Genomic DNA, 24301 nt, shown 5'->3' with positions numbered 1-24301 from the left:
GTAAAGCTTTATGCACATACACTCAATGACAAAAAACCACAGCCATGCATACACAACCTACATCTCTGGACCCCAGTCATATTGGCCCCGATTTAAAGGTTCACTCAGCAATATGCCATAATCATCTAGTACGGGGCAACTTCCTGCCTACAGCAAATCAACAAAAACAGCATTTAAATCTGCCACAATGTGGGCAATGGGGATGGTGCAAATTGGGAGGAGCCAAGTCTTGATAGATTTTAATGTTGTTGCTGATATCTGTAAGCACGATGCCATACTGCTGAGTCTACCTTTCAGAAATGCTTAATCTTAAATTGAGTTGGCCATGGAAAAACATAGAAATAAAGTTCATGGTAAACTTACTGACTTTGCAGTGATAAATATACTGTAGACCATAGACTAGGGTTTCCCAAACGTGGTCCTGGGGACCCAAATGGGTGCACATTTGAGCTTTTTGCCCTAGCACTACACAGCAAATAATCAACTCATCACCAAGCTTTGATTATTTAAATCAGCTGTGTAGTGCTAGGGCAAAAACCAAAACATGCACCCCTTGGGGTCCCCAGGACAGAATTTGGGAAACGCTGCCATAGAGGGTACGGCGATGAGGGTAAACTTGACAATTATACGTTAGGAAAGGACTTTCTGTTCTCTCATGCAGAGAAAGTATGGATTCCCAATTGTAAAATGTTCACAGAGATGTCAACATTCAGCCTCACACAAGGTCAACAGGCTAGTTAAAATGTGTCTAAAGTTAAGCCTCTTCCCCTACTTTTTTTTTGCAGTTAAAATATTCATGTACAACATAAAACTATGCTGGTGATGACCGAGTTCCAAGATTGGCCCGACATCTGAGATGAATCCGATATCTGAGGACCATGAGCATGTCGGCTACTTTGGCCAATTTAATCTTAAATTATGGATTACAATTATGTCAACTATAAGTGACAATGACATCTTATGATATCAAATGGATGCACCTTGGGCTGGTCATTTTGAAGAACATATTAAGATCTTTCAAAGCATCTCCTTTGTGAATATAGTTGACGGATATTCTCCAGAAGAGGGTTAATCATTTCGGAGGAACGTCTGACATTTTGAACAGTTCATTGAACATTGTTCAATGAACAATAGTATTCACACATGAATTTAGATTGACTCTCACATTTCTATTTGTCAGAGGAAGACCTGTGTTTTTGAAATTGGATTTCTACTTCCAAATAAGACGACTGTATTCTCATTCCCCTTCGTCAGCATAGAGTGAAAAGAAAGTAAAGCTAAGGTCAATTACATTTGGTAAGCAATGTTTAGTTTGACTCCCATACTTGTCTCTCTGTAGGGCACTTTTAGGGACAGCATGAGGAAAAGGAAAGAAAGAAAAAACACAAGTAAGCATAACAGTGACAGGTAGAAGAGGCGTACACACAGGGTTGATGATGCGTCCAGAAATGACCTCCCGTGCGTCATGTCACCATGGATACTTGGTAAACCTTTCTAAGAAACTACGATCACAGTATATTCAAAGGGGGGAAATGAGTTAACATATATGATGTATTAATCGTGTTATAACATGTTAGTGACCTCCATTGCCGACAAACACTTGAGCACATGCCCCTAACGCTCATAGATTTATTTAGCATAGACGTTTGTTGACGTTTGTAGCGGCTGTTTAGATCAAACCAAACCGTGGATTAGAGTTTCTGTTCTCGTGGCCCATAGACTACTGCCCGGGTGAGCAACCACCTGACAACAAGTTGTAAAATCCTAAACGTCCCCTTTAACTTTACAACTCAGGTGTTAAAAATCACACCCACAGCAACCTACATGTATTTCCTATGGTAACATTTGGGCAAAACCGTTATATTCAACTGACATGCACCAAGTCACGATAGACTTGTAGAATGTGTAAGATATGAGCAAGATTTTAAATTATGGATTGGTTCACATGCATCATTTTATTGATATTGTCATAATGATCCAGTGAGTACTATGTGAGTACTACCGTATGTAGTACTATTGAGTACTGTTTTGGATTGGTTAAACTCATTCATACAGTATAGTCTCTGCTGGAGTTATTGATCTGATTAAATAAAATTGAGTCCCATTTTCAGATGCGACACATTTTGCCTGACACAAGTACTTTTAATATAATGGGCAGCTTTGGTAGAAGAATGTATTGTTTTGTCGTAGCGCCTTGATGTTTTTTGTTGGTTGTACAAACAGACTTTCTTTACAGAGTTTGAGGCACATACGTACCAATGCAATACTGGCCATTTACATCATTGGGAATGTTCAGTCGGATTATGTATAGAGTCAAACATTTCATGTTGTCTTATTGGAAAGGGGCCCAGAGGCAGAATAGTTATGTTGTTTATACTAGTTCATCAGTAGCTCAACTTTGTATTTTTCATATTAGAATCATAGATTCGGAGGACTAACAGAACAAAGATGTTCATTTAACCAACTACCAGCAACACTTAGAAGATAACAGACATAAGAATGTAGATGCACAGGACAACAATGCAGCAAAACCTTAACAAGTGACTGGTGGTCTGTTCGGCTCCCAATAGGCGCACCAACGTCCCTTCCCAATTGTTTTGTGTTTGTCGCACCATTTCCCCACACTGAATTATGCATGCAGGCACATGAATAAGTTTGGAGTGTGACAAAATGATTCCCAATGGGAAGCCACCATACACCCCCTCCCACCAAAAGCATCCAGCGGGGAAAAAACAAGAAAAGGTGATAAAGCATTTTTTTGTTGTTGTAGCAAACAAGTAAGCTCTAGCGACATTCTAGCGACATTTTTGAAGGAATGAAAAGAAGGCTAGCACACCTTGCGTGTTGTACATGCCCACTGATGGGTTGTTATAGACGGCCGAATCCCCGAGCAATGTGTTATAGGGATTGTTAGTGCCATGGGGACGGAGGAGAGCGTTAGTTATAAGATGGTTAGCCATAGCCCCTGGAGCAGCCAGATAGAGACAGAGGGAGAGACAGAGGGAGGGAGAGAGAGATAAGACAGAGGGAGAAAGAAAAAGAGAGAGAGAGACATGTCAGTCAGGCAGATGCAGCCGAGACAATGGCAGCAAAAAACATTCACACGATCATTAGGGCGAGTTGTTAAACAGTTGGGCTACAGACGTAGCAAAGCTTGAAACAGACTGACATGACCATGGATTATCAAGACGGCAGCAGTGAGGTAGGTCAATAATGTTTTTGTTTTTTTCTTAATGGGATAAATGGACATTTAGCATTGTTAGCTTTGGTGTGCTCACATTCAAGACAGGATCAGCTGAGTGTGCAACAGTACAATACGTTTAAAGCATAGACAGATTCAAAGCAAAGACATAACACTTCAGTAACGGACCTGAACACAACATTATCAAATCACCACTGTTGACAGATTAAGACATGTTAATACCAAAGTATACCAGGTTTTTCTGCTTTACTCAAATTTTATTTGAATACGCTATGAAAGCTTTTGGCGGGTACCATTTCAAGTTTACTGTATTACGTTGTGTAAATGTTCTAGATCTCCCATGCGTTTTGTCCAGTGAAATTCTTTGCATTCAACTTTCCCGCAAAAGAAACACCCTTAAATGAAACATCCTCATGGATGGAAGGCCCAGTTACAGCGCTCATTGTAGTTCCTTCGCACTATACCGGCTCTTTATGCTTGACTGCCTTAGAACATAAGCAGAGGTTTCTGATTCTACTTGTCCAAATGTCACCCCTGGACTACGTGGCAGTGACTCATGTCTTGGTCTGTGTGACTAATCTGCTCCCAGATCAGTTCTAAATAAACTTTTTGACTTTGAGCAATGTGACTAACTGTAGCTAGACAATAAGAATATTTATATGAAGGAGCAGGACGTACTGTAGTTTGGATGTGGGTTGGATTCTGCACAGCCGTTAGTTAGGAATAACTGACTGACTTTTTGGGGGGGAAATTGCTTCATTTTGTGAAATATTGAGAGTTACGGTATCCAGTTGTGAACATATCTGCAATAAGCTACTGTTTATATGTTATGTTCGCAAACACCTAAGAGTTTTCTCTCTTCAGATTCAGAGCACATATCAAGATCTAACATGTGCTCTGTGACATGCCTGATTCAACTGTGCAGTGTACCAATACCAGAGTGCGTAAATATCTTCGGAAAACATCTTTCATCTGAGGTGGAAATGCACGCCAATTAGTTCTGCCGACGCAGTATCCTACACTGTTCTCTTGCAGTGCTCTGAATCTGTCAGAGTGAGGAAGAGAGAGAGAGGGAAAGAAAGAAAGCAAGGGAGATAAACCACTTCTCTAACGACATATGACTCTCGTCTTTGACAAACAGTTTCGAGGAATGACTGTCTCAATTACACATCTGAAAACGAACCGCAACCGACTCTGAATGGAGAGGTATACGTAGGACTTAAGGAAATGGCAGGAGTTGGATGATGTATGACTAATTATGACAGCTAACGTTGAGGATGGAGCACAGCTCTGTTACGCATCCTGTACTAAGTGCATCACGCACTGCGCTAATAATGACATGTTGGGAATGGGCTAACACTTACAGTATGTGTTATGTGTTGTATGCTAATTGGCCAGCAAGGGCATGATGGGAATGATACAGAGGCGATATATCGGTGCTATTGTCTTACCACATTTATTAATGACTAGAACTATAATCTACATCAGGTTCCTGCTGGGTTTTCTACTCCTCTGAGCGTACAGGGAACAAAAGGGCCGACATCATAATTGCCTGAAAGACAACCTTAAGCTTAAAACACATCTTTAAGTCCAGTTGAATATCAGTTATCCAGTTGAATAACTTCACCAAGATAGTTTCAACAGGCAATCTTTCTACGAATGCATCATTGCCGGAGTATCTTCAACTCCAACACTATCTATCACAGTGGTCATCTCCAAAGCTTTCCTAGTCAATCGCCAAACACTCATGTAAAAAGCCCAAAGAGAAAGCCTTGCTTTCCAATATTTCGGATTAGTTTTGCGCTGTTTCCCATTTTGAGCGTCTAAAGGTAGGAGTAAGCCTATTTCACGTTCTCTGGTCATACGAGTAACAACATGAATTGGTACATGAGTGAGAAATAATGAAGTGCGACTCAGGTTTCGCCATCAGCTGGAAGACGGTGACCCCTTTTTGGTCAGTCTCCGCCGTCTTCCAGCCTCTCTCTCTCTCTCTCTCTCTCTCTCTCTCTCTCTCTCTCTCTCTCTCTCTCTCTCTCTCTCTCTCTCTCTCTCTCTCTCTCTCTCTCTCTCTCTCTCTCTCTCTCTCTCTCTCTCTCTCTCTCTCTCTCTCTCTCTCTCTCTCTCTCTCTCTCTCTCTCTCTCTCTCTCTCTCTCTCTCTCTCTCTCTCTCTCTCTCTCTCTCTCTCTCTCTCTCTCTCTCTCTCTCTCTCTCTCTCTCTCTCTCTCTCTCTCTCTCTCTCTCTCTCTCCAACAAATTACATATTACTAGTGTGATCATATACCTTGTGTTTTGAAATATAATTTTAAGATGGTCTGAGAAGAACATCATTAGCAGGTCTATTCAAGAATCCACAATATGCTGTGATAATGTATTGAAATAATGTATTGCGCCTATAGCCTACTGCACAAACCTCAATGTTACAGAACTGTTTTTAAAGGTCCAATGCAGCCATTTTTATCTCAACATCAAATCATTTATGGGTAAAAATGAAGTACTTTACTGGGATTTTTTTCAATTGAAATGGTAAAAACGAAACAAACAAAAAACTTCTTAGCAAAGACCAATTTCTCAAGCAAGAATTTTTCCTGGCCTGTCTGGAAGTGGTCTGAGTAGGGAGGGGAACACTAAAAATGAGCTATTATTGGCAGAGAGGTTTGGAACTGTCTTTCTTATTGATCTTTAACTAATTTACCACCTGGTGCATCCCACCAAATCAGGCTGAAATTTCAGACGGTCTTACACCAAAAGGGCATGATCATCATTTTCACAATTTCCTTTTTATTCTGAGCGGTAGAGCTTGGCCTGCATTTTGACTCGGAAAGTGGTCTCGGCACAGAAAAGGTTGGTGACCATGTTGATGCATCGAAGCAAAATCATGATTTAACTCAAGCAAATTCCTTTTTTAGACATCATTTACATACGTTGTTTGATGTGTCAATTAACATGGATGTATCCATTAGGTTATTGCTTCTGTTTGATATAATGACTACGTGCTCCTTTCTTGTTGCTGTTGGTTCTCTAATTACGAAGCCTTCCAAAAATACCAGCCTCTTTTGATATGATAAACAGCTCCTCCCCACCCCCGGCTGCTCGCCCACTTGTGTCTGTGTTTGATAAATTGGACCATTTCCAAACCGTACCGATTGTGTAGCAATAATCGTGAATGTGGGGATAAATTAAACATGTGAGGCTATCAAGATGATTGCAAGCTTCCCTCTCGAGAGGAGAGAAGTATGGAGTCAGCTGCAGTTATGTAGAGACTATGAGGCGGGGTACTGAATACCGATTCAAAAAGGACTAGCAGGGAGAGATGTATGTTCATACACATAATTCCATAATAACATTGCTGAGAAGAGCAAGGGGGAGGTGGGATTCTATTCCCATCTGTTTATGATGCTTTTGACGCTTCAGAACATGATGCGTTATCCTGTGCCAGACGGAAAATGCATCTGGGCAGACTTCGTGTTTATTCGAACACTTCATACATCAGACCCGACGCATTTCAACGCCTCGAGCGAAAACGAGTTAATTAATTTACTCCTCTCTTCCTGGTCTCCATGATAGATCTATGGCAGTGTCTTCTGGGTCTGTCCACCACACCGCGCCCCACCCCTTTCTTTCTCACGCTCTCTCCCCCTCCCTCCCTCCGCTAAAAGCCAATGTCTTGGGATGGCGCTCGTCGTGGAGTGCCTAATTATTGAGATGGCCACACTTCCTTTCGCCGTCTAACATCAATCCGTCATCATAACTGGGCATTAGTGTCTGAGGGCAAGGGAGTGACGAGCAGATTTAGAGAGTGAGGTAGCGACAGGGACTCAACCCCTTCATCAAGGGACCCCATGACTGGAGAGGAGTCATCCCTGAGAAATGTCAGGGTGGTGGCATCATCATCTAGTGCAGATAGATTCTAGGAACCTATGATAGATGCTTCTCACACTGAGACCGCCATCCAATACGCTATGATGTATTTCTTTAATCATTAAAGGAGATAATTTTCACAATATAATGAAATTGGTAAATAAGCCTTTGTTGATGGTGATATATATTTTTAGGTGACAATTATGTAAAATAAAGCTATCACTATTACTTTCCTGGTTTCAAACTAGTTTGGTTGACAGCTGTCATGAAGATGTGTAGAACATTAACAAACATGCTCTTGTCTAACTGTTTTTTTGGTTAGGCAAATTAAATTATGCTTTTAGCATTTCATATTGACATTTACTTTGGTTGTTGGTTCCATCAGGTGCAAAATTTACCCTTTTCAAATGAATTAAAAATGTTCTGTCTTAATTTAATAAATTAACAAAAACTTTGACTGCATTGTCATATTTAAAAGCTTAGCTATTTTACAAAAGTCAAGGTAATTTAAGGTGTTGAGCGTCTTTTGAGTCCCTTTGGTAGTTTAAGTAGAAATTGTGCACACATATTGGATTTGAAAAGCCTGTTATATTAAATGAAGTGCCCTTTAATATACAGTGGCTTGTGAAAGTATTCACCCCCCTATTTTGTTGCCTTACAACCTGGAATTAAAATTGATTTGGGGGGTTGTATCTTTTGATTTACACAACATGACTACCACTTTGAAGATGGAAAATATGTTTTATTGTGAAACAAACAAGATATAAGACAAAAAACAGGTGAACCTCTGTTCCAGGCTCAAATCTCTGGAAGACAAACAGGTTTCCCTCAAGAATTTCCCCGTATTTAGCACCATCCATCATCCCTTCAATTCTGACCAGTTTCCCAGTCCCTGCCGATGAAAAACATTCCCACAGCTTGATGCTGCCACCACCATGCTTCACTGTGGGGATAGGGTGCTCGGGCTGATGAGAGGTGTTGGGTTTGCGCCAGACATAGCGTTTTCCTTGATGGCAAAAAAGCTTTTATTCTCATCTGACCAGAGTACCTTCTTCCATATGTTTGGGGAATCTCCCACATGCCTTTTGGCTAACAGCAAATGTGTTTGCTTATTTGTTCTTTAAGCACTGGCTTTTTTTCTGGCCACTCTTCCATAAAGCCCAGCTCTGTGGAGTGTGCGGCTTAAAGTGGTCCTATGGACAGATACTCCAATCTCCGCTGTGGCGCTTTGCAGCTCCTTCAGGGTTATCTTTGGTCTCTTTGTTGCCTCTCTGATTAATGCCCTCCTTGCCTGGTCCGTGAGTTTTGGTGGGCAGCCCTCTCTTGGCAGGTGACATGTTCTTGAAATGTTTTAATAATGGATTTAATGGTGCTCTGTGGGATGTTCAAAATTTCTGATATTTTTTTATGACCCAACCCTGATCTGTACTTCTCCAAAACTTTGTCCCTGACCTGTTTGGAGAGCTCCTTGGTCTTCATGGTGCCGCTTGCTTGGTGGTGCCCCTTGCTTCGTGGTGTTGCAGACTCTGGGGCCTTTCAGAACAGGTTTATATATACCGAGATCATGTGACAGATCATGTGACACTTCGATTGCACACAGGAGGACTTTATTTAACTAATTATTTGACTTCTGAAGGTAATTGGTGGCACCAGATTTTATTTAGGGGCTTCATAGCAAAGGGGGGAATACATATACCACTTTCAGTTTTTTTGTTTTTATAATTTTTTGAAACAAGTTAACTTTTTCATTTCACTTCACCAATTTGGAATATTTTGTGTATGTCCATAGCATGAAATCCAAATAAAAATACATTTAAATTACAGGTTGTAATGAAACAAAATAGAAAAAAAGCCAAGGAGGGCGAATACTTTTGCAAGGCACTGAAGACCACATGGACTATTCTATAAATCAGATAAATAAAACATTTTAATGGATGAAAACATACTAAAGTGCCAAAATGCAGCATCCTCTGTGACTTCTAGAAAGATTTTAACCCACTTAACCCCAAAATGTCTCCAAGTTTTCACCATCATTGTAAAATAATTTCTGAAGAGTATTATTTATTTCATGTTATTATTGATTCATTTTAAGGTAAAAAAAACAAAACAACCTGTACCTCATTTGAAGGTTACTTGAACTGAACTTATTTTAATATGGTGAGACTATTATATAAAAAATAAAATAAAATAAAAAGTCAAATCATAGTGTAAAACTAGGTGAGTTGGTTTTACTCTTTTCTGACATTTTCTGGTGTTTTGTGGAGGAAAACTGAGCTGGTCGAGCATAACAAGTTAACCCTGTTAACCATAGATAGACAGGCTAGGCATTTTAAAAAATATATTTTTTGGGGGGTGAAGCTTGCATACAATTGTCCCTACCTGTTGCACACAAGCAGCGTCCATTGCCCATGTCACAAGAGGATTTATGACTGATGTAAAATGAAATCGTCAACACGGTCAGTCCTGTTACGGTCAATCCTGTTACTTTATTTGTAACTTAATAGGCACGTACTATAGTCCTTTTTTTATTTAACTTCTTGAGATGGTGTATTTTATTAAGTTGAACATGTCTATGACATAATGTAAAAATTGTGTGTAGTTACACTACTCAAAAAGGCACCTAATTGGTGGAATGACCCAGTTACTAATTTAATAAAGGGATTCATAATTATTTTAGAAACAACAGGACCCCTTATATATATATATATATATATAGTACAGGTCAAAAGTTTGGACACACCAACTGGTTTGTGCTTAGTGGGACTATCCAGGTGACTACCTCATAAAGCTGGTTGAGAGAACACCAAGAGTGCACAAAGCTGTCATCAAGGCAGAGGGTGGCTATTTGAAGAATCTAAAATCTAAAATATATTTTGATTTGCTTAACACTTTTTTGGTTACTTCAAAGTTTTGATGTCTTCAGTATTATTTTACAATGTAGAAAATAGTAAAAATAAAGAAAAACCCTGGAATGAGTAGGTGTGTCCAAACTTTTGACCTGTACTGTATATATAAATATAAGAAGGTGAGTTGGAGACATATACTTTTGTTCTGTGCACAAAACACAAAGTGGACCACCTTCGTCAAGCAACCATGCCACGATCAAGTGTGAAAACCACCCACACTATGCTGACTTGATGGATAGCATATTTCACTGTCAGGACACTGGATGAGTATTTTGTCCCAGCACTAACACACCTGATTCAAACAATCACGGTCCAGACAGAAGAACATTATTCGTCAATCCAGACAAAAGAAAACGGTGTCTTTGTGCTGTGCCGGAACAAAAGCCTGCATATGCAATTCCTCCCTTCTTCCTTGACATCACACAACCCTGAAAACCTAAAAGTGAGGCTGGTGGGTTGCAGGGCCTTCAAGCATGCGTGGTGTTAACTGACTAATTATTATTACCTCGGTTCAACGACGCTGAGCTGTTGATGTCACCGGTTATGAAAGATGACTCCGACTGTTTCCTGACTGTGTCGTTCCACATCCGACGGATCCGGCTCTGCAGAGGGGGAACAACACAACTAACATGTCAGTGGAGTTTTGTAACGGTAATGTAAATCAGCGCTCAAAGACTAGATGGCCTCCAGTTAGAAAGTACAGCGCCTTTGGAAAGTCACATTTTGTGTTAAAGTGTGATTAAAATGGATTTCATTGTCATTTTTTGTCAACGATCTACACAACATACTCAAAGTAATGTCAAAGTGGAAGAAAAATTCTCTTTTTTTTTTTAAAGATTAATGAAAAATAAAACACTAATATACCTTGATTAGATAAGTATTAATTTGTATTCTTCATTTCAATGTGTCACTTAGGTCATTACTGTAGAGTCACTACAATGTTGTCCATTCTCAGTTTTCTCCCATCACAGCCATTGAACTCTAGCTGTTTTAAAATCCCCAATGGTTTCATGGTAAAATCCATCCCTAAGCAGTTTCCTTCCTGTCCTGCAGCTCAGTTCAGAAGGATGACTCCATATTTGATGCGTCTGGGTGGTTTAATATGTCATCCATAGCATAATTATTAACTAGACCATGCTTAAAGATATAGTCAATGTCAGATGTGTTATTGTTACCCATCTACCAATCCCTGCCCTTCTTTATGAGGCTTACGAAAAGCTCTCTGGTCTTTGTAGTTGAATCTGTGCTTGAAATTCAATACTTGACTGAGGTACCTTACATATGTTGTATGTATGGGGGACAGAGGGGAAAAAAAATATGTCAACCCCTATTATTTCAGTGAGTCCATGTAACCTATTATGTGATTTGCTAAGCCAAATGTTACTTCTGAACTAATGTAGGCTTCCCTAAACCAAGGGCGGGAATACTTATGCAACAACTAAATTGTACTTATTCAATTATTATTAATTTGTACAACAACAACAAAAATACTGACATTATGGAGTATTTTGTGTAGATCAATGATAAAAAAGCTACAACGATATCTATTTCAACTTTATAACGCAACAAAATGTGAAAGGAGTTCAAGGTCTTTCTGTAGTACTGTATGCGTTTTGGGTGGGCGAAGCATGGTTCACTGGCCATGTAAAAACACACCTCAACCTTGCGATGATGCATTCATTCAGACCTCTCAACATAGAATTCCCTGCAGTTAAATTCCTGTATTCTTTGTTACGGTGTCTTTCTGTAAGTCTTTGTAAAGGTTTGACTTCAACACCTCACAATAGTGTTATCACAATTAAGTCATTGCTACTGGCATCGCTACCTCTCGCTGCTGTTGTTGCTAACCCGTTGCTCTACACTACTGTAAGAGTCAAGGCCATGTTCAACTGTACGTGGCTGTGGTTGCTTGTGGGAGCAGGCCTGTCTGGAGTAACAGCATGGGCAAGGTTTGCACTTTTTGGACTATTCCATTGGTTCCACTGCGCTACACAAGCTCAATCAAGCACAGCTTAAGTCTTTGAGAGAAAAAAAAACTTTTCTGAACCAAAATATAAACGCAATATCCAACAATTTCCAAGATTTTACGGAGTTACAGTTCATATGGAAATCAGTCAATTTAAATAAATTAATTCGGCTCTAATCTATGGATTTCACATTACTAGGAATACAGATATGCATCAGTTACCAGATACCTTTAAAAAAAAAAAAGGGAGTCAGCATCTGGTGTAACCACCATTTGTCTCATGCAGCGCAAATGTTTCCTTTTCATAGAGCTGATCAGGCTGTTGACTGTGGTCTGTGGAATGTTGTCCAACTCCTCCTCAATGGCTCTGCAAAGTTGCTGGACATTGGCGGGAACTGGAACACGTTGTCGTACACGTCGATCCAGAACATCCCAAACATGCTCAATGGATGACATGACTGGTGAGTATATAGGCCATGGAAGAACTGGGACATTTTCAGAGTTCAGGAATTGTGTAGACATCCTTGCGACATGGGGCTGTGCATTATCATGCTGAAACATGAGGTGATGGCGACGGATGAATGGCACGACAGTGGGCCTCAGGATCTCGTCACGGTATCTCTGTGCATTCAAATTGCAATCAATAAAATGCAATTGTGTTCGTTGTCCGTAGCTTATGCCTGCCCATACCATAACCCCACTGCCACCATTGGGCACTCTGTTCACAACGTTGACATCAGCAAACAGCTCGCCCACACGACCCAATACACGTGGTCAGCGTTTGTGATGCCGGTTGGACATACTGACAAATTCTCTAAAACAACGTTGGAGGTGGCTTATGGTAGAGAAATTAACATTAAATTCCCTGGCAACAGATCTGACGGACATTACGCAGTCAGCATGCCAATTGCATGCTACCTCAAAACTTGAGACATCTGTGGCATTGCGTTGTGTGACAAAATTGCACATTTTAGAGTGGCCTTTTATTGTCCCCAGCACAAGGTGCACCTATGGAATTATCATGCTGTTTAATCAGCTTCTTGATATGCCACACCTGTCAGGTGGATGGATTATCTTGGCAAAGGAGAAATGCTAACTAACTGGGAAGTAAACAAATGTGTGCACCCCACAAATTCAGCTCATGAAACATTGGACCAACACTTTACATGTTGCGTTTATATTTTTGTTCAGTGTATTTCAACCCAGGTCTGTGTGGGAGTGGGGTTGTTCAGTGTTCATACTTCAAGTTCAAAGGTCTCTTTCTCTGTCCAGATCTCACTTTCACGCCTTCCAACTTTTATTTAGAGAGAGAGAACCCTACCATCGTAACCACCCAAAGCACACCTGTTTACGATGTACTTTTCTAATTACACGTTCATTTAAAAGTCTCAGAGTTGCCGATAAATTACAGCGTGTTTACGAGCGCTTCCATTCACATGCGGTCCATGGGGAAAACTATGGGCAGTGGTAGGTTGTCAATGTGCTGTATGTAATTCAAGGGTTATGGATGCTGAAATCAGTTTTCATCGTGACAGGGACTGATGGTGTACTGTTGACTATTTGTACTGTGTACTGTTAACTATTCATTAACAATGTACTATTTGATCAAGTAAATACAGTAAATGTAATAAAATAAACTCTCTGGTCTACACCAGCAGGTAGAATCAAGAAACAAATAAATATCAGATATGCTTGTAATCAACAGAATACACTGACAGCTGAAAGAGTTGGGAGGAGAGGCGCCGCCTACCTGTGACCCTGTGGAATAGCGCCCTGGTGGGCGGGAGGCTGAGCTCTTCCCAGAGCCAATGGAACTCTCTACACTCTTGCCACTGCAGCAGTGGGTACGCAGACACTTTCCGTACTCCTTACGCACCTGTGAACCACACACACACACGCACGCACACACACAAACACACACATTCCCATTCAGACGTAGTTAATAACTACAATACTTTTGATTGTGAGATTGTGAGTTAACAACTTCACTTTTTGATGGTATGGGCAGTGAAATTAGCCTGCTCCCCATCTGAAAGTACTTTAACCAACTCTTCTTAGTAAGAGGAGCTAACTTGTATCAAGCCTGTCAGATTTAGGATTGGTTTTGCCTTTAGATCCCAATTAATACGATTCCCAGATCAGCACTCCTTCTCTGAGATACTTTCTGAATACGGGCACTGGACCACAAGGTTAGAGGGAAACACGTACCTTCTTCTGGAGGACACAATGGAAGATGAAGATGAACATGCCCTGCAGGGAGTTAAAGATGGTGAAGAGGTAGGCCATGATGACTGTGCTCTCGTTGATGTACATCAGGCCGAAGGCCCAGGTCAAGCCCAGCAGACAGAGCAAAGCAATGGCCCCAATCACCCACGATCTGGAAACACAACGTCGAAACAATGTCAATATTCTGGACATCCTCAGAACTGATACAGGAGTACCAAATGAACTCAATAACTTTTAAGTTGCGTGCCCTCGCTTTTCGTTGGCTGTAATTTCCCAAAGAAATGAATGTGAATTATGCTCATCACCATACATGCAGCTGGTTAAACTAGGAATTGACAGTACAGTCTGTAACTATGTAAATATGTCATTGTCCCATGAAGCTAAAAGCGGAAATGCACAAAGTGTAAATGTTTTGTTGAAGCTAAATAATAAAGGTCTTCGTCTGGTTCTACATTTCAAGACCAGATGCAGGAAGTGGTGACTGTTCTTAGACTTCCCACTTAGCATTCTGTCAGTAGTACACTACTCAGAAGGAACATCGTGACTAGGTGTTCACTGAAGCACAGCGCAAAGAAAGATTTCAAAACAAACTTTCAGGTTGAAAAAGTACATATTGCAAGAATTAGTTTTCAGACTCCCCCTATTCTATTTGCAACCTTGGTCTGTGAACATACTGATGAATAATAAAGAGAAACACAGGTGAAAATAAAATGTCCACCAGACAGACAAAAGTTCTGGACGAAAGGAAGGCGGGAGGGAGGAGAGAAATGAAGTGGAAAATCGACAGAGGAGACAAATCGACTTGAGATAAAATAAAAAGGAGTGAAATTGAATTTAATCTTGTTTTTGTCTTTTGTTATCGTCTGCTCCTAGGGGACACCTAGGATTTTTCTCTCTCTCGCCTTCTTTCAAGTGTTGCATCCATTACGTGTTTGAAAAGTAACAGACCAATAGACCATAGAAATAGTCTTTAAAAAAACTTGAAAATGAGAGACACAGTATTATTATCATCTCAGGAGTAGTAGCAGTAGAAAACTCTAGTGAAAAGTCAAGGTAACTCTCCAATATTAAATGAGTACTTGGTGTATAATGAATATGTAAATAATAGGCGATACCGCCTGTATGACCTCAGGGCTAGCATATAAGGCATAATCACTGGAAGGCCATTTGCATATGAACACATGTGAACACGGTATTTTGAATGTGGTGCCCGAGGGTTGTGCCAAAGGCCTTGACAGATAATTAAGCTCTGAATACTTATGCTTGTATAATCAGAAACACCTGTGCATTCAAAATCAAGGAATTTATGAAAACATAATTACTTTCTTCAAAGCTTAAATTGCACAGTACATGACTGCTTCTCTCGTGACAAACCGGGAGATTTGGTTCTGGGTTCGGAGATGACTTCAAGAGAAGCGCACCTACTGTAGCGAATATTGATGTGTGTTACTATGTCTGTATGCATTCCCTACGACTTGACTGAGAGCTTCACTTAACACTTAGCAAAGGCAGGAGGTGGTATCAACATTACTCATTACTTTGTTATGAGAAAATGAATGGCTAATGAACGGTGTGTCATAAATATGATGGCCCATTTTACTTACTTGATCTCAGGTTCGTAATCCTCATAGCTGACAGGAATAATCAAAATAAATGAAAAACATCAAATGAATTCAATAATCAAACAAAACACCAAAGCAAATATTAAAAGAAAATGATTTTGAAAGCTACATGCATACATTTACACACGTTGCCAAAAGTATGTGGACACCTTGTTGTCGAACATCTTATTCAAAATTATGGGCATTAATATGGAGTTGTTCCCCCTTTGTAGCTTTAACTGCCTCCACTCTTCTGGGAAGGCTTTCCACTAGATGTTGGAACATTACTGCGGGGACTTGCTTCCACAAGAGCATTAGTGCGGTCAGGCACTGATGTTGGGCGATTAGGCCTGGCTCGCAGTCAGCGTTCCAATTCATCCCAAAGGTGTTAGATGGGGTTTAGGTCAAGGCTCTGCACAGGCCAGTCAAGTTCTTCCACACCGATCTCAACAAACCAATTCTGTATTGACCTAGCTTTGTGCACGGGGGCATTGTCATCCTGAAACAGGAAAGGGCTATCCCCAAACTGTTGCCACAAAGTTGGAAGCACATAATCGTCTAGAATTTTGTTGTATGCTGTAGCGTTAAGATTTCCCTTCACTGAAACTAAGGGGTCTAGCCCGAACCATGAAAAACAAACCCAGACCATTATTCCCCCTCCATCAAACTTTACAGTTGGCACTATGCATTCAGGCAGGTAGCGTTCCTCCTGGCATCCGCCAAACCCAGATAGCTCCGTCGGACTGCCAGATAGTGAAGCGTGATTCATCACTCCAGAGAACACATTTCCACTGCTCCAGAGTACAATGGCAGCGAGCTTTACACCACTTCAGCCGACGCTTGGCATTGCGCATGGTGATATTGTGTGCGGCTGCTTGGCCATGGCAACTAATTTCATGAAATTCCCAACGAACAGTTATAGCGCTGACGTTGCTTCCAGAGGCAGTTTGGAACTCGGTAGTGAGTGTTGCAACCGAGGACAGTCGATTTTAACGAGCAACGACCTTCAGCGGTCCCATTCTGTGAGCTTGTGTTGCCTACCACTTTGCAGCTGAGCCGTTGTTGCTCCTAGACATTTCCACTTAACAGCACTTACAATTAATTGATGGGGCAGCTCTAGCACTTGTCTATGGAGAATGCGTGGCTGTGTGCTCAATTTTATACACCTGTCAGCAACAGGTGTGGCTGAAATAGCCAAATCCACTAATTTGAAGGTTTGTCCACATACTTTTGAATATATAGTGTAGTTAAAGGAGAGGGCTCAGGGGGACTACCACAGACACAAACAAAGACAAACAGGAAATATAAAAAATGGCTGATCAAATAAAACACTATACTGATTACATCCAACATATCTCCAGCCAGAATCCTCTTGCTCTAACTCGTATTTTGTGAGTGAGTTGCAGGTGCTAAACCTAATTATCTCGGGCGTTTCCACTCCTCGATAAATACAGGTGGGTGTCCGCCTCAATCGTAATAAATGGTCCAGGTGCGATGGCAAAAATAAATGTATGAAATTACTGGGGCCAACCATTAAACATCATTTTCCCAGGTCTATCTCAATGACCTGTTGGGGGAGGCACTTCATCAAGCTGTTTTCCCCGTGGACGGTCAGGGAGACGAGGGTGCAATTTAAAAAAATTAAAAACAGGGAAATATTGACCTGGAACTATGGACATTTTGCAAAGGGACGGACGACTCGAACAGTGGAAATTGGATAGAGATGCCAGAGGACATAATAAAAGTAGTAGGGAGGACATGAACTGGATATAAATAGGATATTTATCATATCTTTCCTGGTTTGTATATTTCAACATAATGAGTACTGGATCTGGACGCCGTTGCTTTTCACATCTGCAACTAAGAATTGATGATGATTGTCATTTCCCCGTGAGGGCCATCTTGAAAGAACATGGTTCAAGGTAGTAGATATCCCCAACAACCAGTATGTCCTCCTGCTTTCACTCCGGAAAAGTTCAAAAGATGTACTTTATATGAAGCATTCCTGCACTGTTATTTAAAAACGCCTTTCAAAAGTGCATCATTTAATTCCTGCATTTTATTATTTATTTATTTTTAAGTTGAGAAACTCTCCTAATTCATCCCGTACCACTTTCAGTCCTACAGACCTGGGCCCATTGCCAAAAAAAGCTTAAGTAGCTCCCGCTGAGCCAGTGAATACCCTCGCAATGATGCCACTCGAGTGACACGCTCAATGGTTCCACCGCCGCAAAAAGAGCACTTGTGCGCATTCACCGGAAAACGAGGGAAAAGCGTTCATTGTGTTAATAGTCGGGTATAAATATCAAAAATGAAAAGAATACAACAACCACATTAAATTGGCACCAATTTCCTTTTTTTTAAATAGAAACAAAAAGAGCCAATTCTGAGAGGTGATATGCATTTCAAAGCTGATCGCAATTGGTCAATTGAGTCGCCTTTCACCTCGACAAAAAGGAGTCTCATTGGCGAGTTGAAAGGAAAGAAGAAATGCTGTGATCTACTCAGCGGGATGCTAATTGTTTAACTAAAGCTATGGATCTGAGAAATGTTAATTACCTGAAATTGTTTACTTCAGCTATAAATTTGGAGCGTTTGATGCAGGAACAGGATAATTTTTAAAGCAACGATACCATCTTAATTTGCATTTCTTTCAGGGTCTATTGTAGGGGGATTCCTCAACATGTAACGAACTCCTCAATTTATTTGCCATGAGGCATATACAGTACATCTACTCACTGTTCTTTAAACAGTCATGAAAGAGTCGTGTCATGAAAAAGTGCACATTTCTCAGCATCTTGTGGACTGCAGTCATGAACGCTCAGCCATTTCCCAGACACTGGGTTCGACAAAGTTTAGTAAAAGTTTGAGTAAGAGAGGAGAACCTCATCCAATTTGTGCCAAAGGAACAACAAAGCTAAATCTTACAGTACCAATACCAGTGGGGCGAAAATACAATGGGTTACGCCAACACAGCACACCACAAACAGATGAGGAATTGCTAAGCTACTGCCACATGGGAAAGAGTACTATGTTTAAAGGGAAGGGTAATGGGGTCCACACGCAATACAGTATATGTGAAGACATAATAGTGCAGTCCTCTATAGAAATATGTTACATCTTACCAGTGCCATTCCACAATAATAATTCCATCATAATAACGATAGCTACCACGAGGAAGAAAATATGAAAGAAAAAGAATAAGGGGTTAAAAACAAAACAAAAAATGATTCAATAAGACAGAAAGGGTACCATGCAGTAGTAATCAAAAGAAAATAAGTCAGGAGAGAGAGAGAGAGAGAGAGAGAGAGAGAGAGAGAGAGAGAGAGAGAGAGAGAGAGAGAATGGAACATTCATTACAAAACAAAGCAACGTGATGAAATGAATGAAGTTTGACATCAAAATATAAAGAGCACAAAATATAAGAGAAAGATAAAAAAACTAAAATATCTCCATCAATCCAGTAACCCCTCTCACTGTCGGACTTGAAAACAAACCATTATTTGTATAATCAAACATTGTTAGTAGCAGCAGCCCACGTTGTTAGTGGCAGCCCACGTTGTTAGTAGCAGCAGCCCACGTTGTTAGTAGCAGCAGCCCACGTTGTTAGTAGCAGCAGCCCACGTTGTTAGCGGCAGCCCACGTTGTTAGTGGCAGCCCACGTTGTTAGTAGCAGCCCACGTTGTTAGTAGCAGCAGCCCACGTTGTTAGTAGCAGCAGCCCACGTTGTTAGTGGCAGCCCACGTTGTTAGTGGCAGCCCACGTTGTTAGTGGCAGCCCACGTTGTTAGTGGCAGCCCACGTTGTTAGTGGCAGCCCACGTTGTTAGTGGCAGCCCACGTTGTTAGTGGCAGCCCACGTTGTTAGTAGCAGCCCACGTTGTTAGTGGCAGCCCACGTTGTTAGTGGCAGCCCACGTTGTTAGTGGCAGCCCACGTTGTTAGTAGCAGCCCACGTTGTTAGTGGCAGCCCACGTTGTTAGTGGCAGCCCACGTTGTTAGTGGCAGCCCACGTTGTTAGTAGCAGCCCACGTTGTTAGTAGCAGCCCACGTTGTTAGTGGCAGCCCACGTTGTTAGTGGCAGCCCACGTTGTTAGTAGCAGCCCACGTTGTTAGTAGCAGCCCACGTTGTTAGTAGCAGCCTAAATCGTATAGAACCTGATGATTTGGAACTGATGTGCTACAGTCCATTCAAAAGTATCCAAGAGTGTGGTTCTCAGAGTAGCAGAATCCTAGGCCTATTATGTGGTACCATATTTGTAAACCACATTTGTTTTCATAGCCATATTTTGACAAACTGTCAGGGTAGAGGGGAGGCATTGGACACACTGACAATGTCTGCATCCCAAATTGCCTTTATAGTGCACTACTTTTGCCCAGGGCTCAGAAGGCTCTGCACAATAATAGGGTGCTATTTGGGACGTAGTCCTGGTGAATGAGATACATAAATCTAGAGGTAGGTCTATCAGACGTCAGAGCTGGGAGAGAAGGGGTCGTGACATTTATGGTGTGGTCTGAGAGACAGTCCGCAGGTGAGGTTTCTGATTGGCCAAGGTAGACTAGCGTGATAAATCCTATGATGCAGAGAACGAACGCTAGTCAATATTCTCTCCACAGACAAACAAGGCAATGCATCTAAAAGGAACCATCTATAACTCATTCACAGTATTCTTAGACGAAATCGTAACACTTGCTTGATAAACGGCTAGGGGGAGTTCAAAAATACTGTCTTTACCTAACTTTAAGATGTAAACACTGTTTGTGTTACTTAGAACTGATCAAATTATCCCATTATAAAACTGGTAAACATTAAAATAAAAACGGCGTGCTTAAATGTTTCCAGTCGCCTTTAAAAACACTCAGTTGGTGATGATTATCTACTAAATAACCCGTTAGGTTCAAAATCAGGTCACAGTATGAACAGCTGTTGTCAAACGTGTTAGCACTAAGATGGCTGACCTACTGTACAGGTCTACAGTGCATTCGGAAAGTATTCAAACCTCTTCCTTTTTTCCACATTTTGTTATGTTACAGCCTTATTCTATAATGATTAAATAGTTACATTTTTGTATCAAACTACACACAATACGCCATAATGACAAAGCGAAAACAGGTTTTTAAAATATTTTAATAAATGTTCTTACATAAGTATTCAGACCCTTTGCTATGAGACTCAAAATTGAGCTCAGGTGCATCCTGTTTCCATTGATCATCCTTGAGATGTTTCTACAACTTGATTGGAGTCAACCAGTGGTAAATTTAATTGATTGGACATGATTTGGAAAGACACACACCTGTCTAAATAAGTTCCCACAGTTGTCAGAGAAAAAAAACAACCCATGAGGTCGAAGGAATTGTCCGTAGAGCTCCGAGACAGGATTGTGTCGAGTAAAGGGTCTGAATACTTATGTAAATGTGATATTTCCGTTTTTCTAGAAACCTGTTTTTGCTTTGTCATTATGCGGTATTGTGTGTAGATTGATGAGGTAAAAAAACGATGCAATTAATTTTAGAATCAGGCTGTAACGTAGGCTCTCAATAATCCTGCAGCAAGAGGAAATGTGAATTATTATGTGAATTATAATAACGGACATTTTTGTAGGGGTTGATACTTTTTTTCGTATGGAAAAAATCAGTGGAAGTGGAAATTACAAACTTCCAAAGCCTACAAGTGTAAAAAGGAAGGTTCTCCTGCAACAGGGTGCTCACATTAAGATCCCAGAATGAAACAAAAGCAAGCTAAACTGATGGTCATTCTTGCTGTAATAAGAGTCCACAGTCGCAGAGGCACGACAGTAATCACGGCCCATTATTAGATATAATCATATTTACAAACCGGATTTTAACTGGTTGTTATTGAGTCGTGGATGTATGCACAGCTCTGGGCTTTAACCTCTGTCACACCAACATGTCTCAGACTGCTATCAATGGTATCCAACAGATTACTATTGATTCTGATACAGACGGTCCTGTCCAGTTGAGTGTTTACTCAGCTCTCCCATCAGCTCGGGATTACAATTTAGACAGGGATGTCACTCGGAGTTCACAGAGCAGGCATCCTCTAGAAAACTGGCCTCAACACCCGCTACAATGCGAACTATAATGTGTGTGTGTGTGTGTGTGTGTGTGTGTGTGTGTGTGTGTGTGTGCGCGCGCTCATAGGAATAAAGCAAGAAAGAGTGTGAGGCGTGGGTGTATGTGCACACTTGCTGAGAGTACAAGGCCAGCTCACTCCACTCTGACAAAAGCAGTGACAAGACGCTCGAGATGGTGCCACTAGTATCACTGCCTTAAAACACACTGATGCCACCAGTGTCTTCAAACAGGACAGGTAAAACCTAGAAAATAACTTTATCCATCAGCAGGATATAGGACTGGTAGAGGCAGAGAAATGACTTTAGCCTAGCCACAAAATAAGTCTACCCTGACGCCTGGTTGTAATTACACCCCAAATCAACACCACAAAAATGCTGTGTCATTGTATTGACATGGCTCCTAGAGGAGAAAAGGCCCCACTGTGTCATTATGCACTAATGTAACGTTAAAAGACATGACCAACACCACCTTCTTCCAAATGACCTTGAATTACATCACATAATGAACACATAACACCAGCAAAGACGGGCATGAAACACAGATATGATTCAAATGAACTAAGTCTAGGAATGACCAAACCTTCAACATTCTATCCAATTGTTATTGTGGTGATATCACAATAGATGGTTATTTTGTTTCCCAAAGCACAGTGAGTCACAAGTCATAGGATGTTCTCTCTGCTACTGCACGGTAAGCGGTAGGCTCCCTAACAGCTTCTACCCCCAAGCCATAAGACTGCTCAACAATTAATCAAATGGCCACCTGGACTATTTACATTGACATCCCCCTTGTTTTTACACTGCTGCTGCTCGCTGTTTATTATCTAGACATAGTCACTTTAGCCCTACCTACATGTACAAATTACCTTGATTAACCTGTGACCCCGCACATAGACTCTGTATCGGTACCCCCTGTATATAGCCGCGTTATTGTTATTTTATTGTGTTACTTTAGTTAATTTAGTAAATATTTTCTTAACTCTATTTCTTGAAGTGCATTGTTGTTTAAGGGCTTGTAAGTAAGCATTTCACTGTAAGGTCTACCAGTTATGTTACAAATAACATTTGATTTGATATTAAAACACATGTATTTATGCTTATTAATTGTCACTAATAAATTGCAACGTCAGTTAATTTTTTACTGCAGTGCGCTCAATCAGGGTCACACAGAGTGTTTCTTGGTATTCTTAAACAAATCTACTTTGAAACAAAAGTATACACCTCACACACATGGTTATGGGCTTAAAAAGGAGACACCTGTATCATGTCAGATATAGAGATGAAATCTATTACATTGAGTTTGCATCCCAATATTACACTTTTTATGCATCACAGACTGAAATACAACAAAACCTTTTGACATAGAAACACCACATTTTCAGGGTTTGAAAAAAAAAAAGATTAATTATGAAAAATATGAAAAACATTCCACCCTTGAGGCCAAGAGAGGGCGATTTGGTCAGTTGACTGCAGGGAAGGGCTACCAGTGGGATTTATAATGTCATTCATATTTTCATATCCTGAGTGGCAGGGTGCGAGCATTCACGTGAGCGCACATGTACAGCACGCATGCAGGCGTGCACACAAACAAACACTTCCTTTTATGAATATTCATCTGTGTGTTAACGGATGACGACAGATCAGGTTAATTCCACCAGATTGTCTCTTGGCCTTTTCTGCCGCCGACAAGCGTGCACTTCAGATAATGAAGGACGCCTGCCGGAAGACCTGTCTCATTTTAACCCTTTAACCCTCCATGACACAGCCTTTAGTGAAACTGAGAGTTATGAACCAGGAGGGCTGCGCTTCCTGCATGGCCGGAGGGGTTCACAAATAACACAGACGTTTTTCTAAGCAGCGACACATCTCATAACTATACAGCTTCCATCTCAATGTCTAGACTTATTATGATGTACATGAGATCAATCGTTCCTTATAATATCTTTGTGTTTGGCAACTTATATGCAAAAGTGACTTACAGTTAACATATGTTCAGTATATGTGGCCCAGGTGGGAATTGAACCCACAGGCACCATGCTCTAACCCACTGAGCCATCGGAACCTGCTTTGCCGTATTAGGTCACCACTGGCATGTACAGTCCAAGCGTCATGTCTGGAAGGTCCCAATGCCTGGAAGGACGCGTGACTTACTTGATGTTGTCGAGGCAACCCGAGTCGGGTTTGAGGATGGCGGTGTGGTGGAACATCTTGTACAGCGCGATGCCTAGGAATATCACGTTGAGCTGGGAGAATGGAGTGAAAGAAAGCAGAGAGCATAGCTGAGATGGAGTTTGTGTGTCGTGGATGATGTTTTCATTTATTTTTAAGTCGGGGAGACATCGTTAGAGCTAGCTGAGTATGTAGCGTAGGAACAAGATGCGGTTTCCCACTTTGCCAAATAGAGCACAACATTATATGAACATTGCATACAGTATCACTACCACGTATG

The 24301-nt window shown here is 41.0% G+C and overlaps 1 protein-coding gene across 8 annotated transcripts in view; it reads right to left on the bottom strand.

Moving 5' to 3' along the window:
- Positions 1-24301, bottom strand: part of LOC115198263 (adhesion G protein-coupled receptor L3) — a 304863-nt gene that overhangs the window by 2992 nt on the left and 277570 nt on the right. For 6 of the 8 annotated variants that reach the window (XM_029760112.1, XM_029760113.1, XM_029760115.1 and 3 more), the window contains 4 exons: positions 24004-24095; positions 14142-14310; positions 13684-13809; positions 10473-10569 (listed from right to left, as the gene is read on the bottom strand). In XM_029760112.1, coding sequence (XP_029615972.1) covers positions 10473-10569; positions 13684-13809; positions 14142-14310; positions 24004-24095 — 484 coding nt within the window. Of the gene's footprint in view, positions 1-1325; positions 1344-2836; positions 2966-10472; positions 10570-13683; positions 13810-14141; positions 14311-24003; positions 24096-24301 lie in introns of all 8 variants that reach the window. The other 2 variants (XM_029760110.1, XM_029760111.1) reach the window with 1 other exon arrangement.

This window comes from Salmo trutta, chromosome 8 (genome assembly GCF_901001165.1).
Source record: "Salmo trutta chromosome 8, fSalTru1.1, whole genome shotgun sequence".
NCBI lineage: Eukaryota > Metazoa > Chordata > Actinopteri > Salmoniformes > Salmonidae > Salmo > Salmo trutta.
This window is presented reverse-complemented; position numbering and strand designations above follow the sequence as displayed.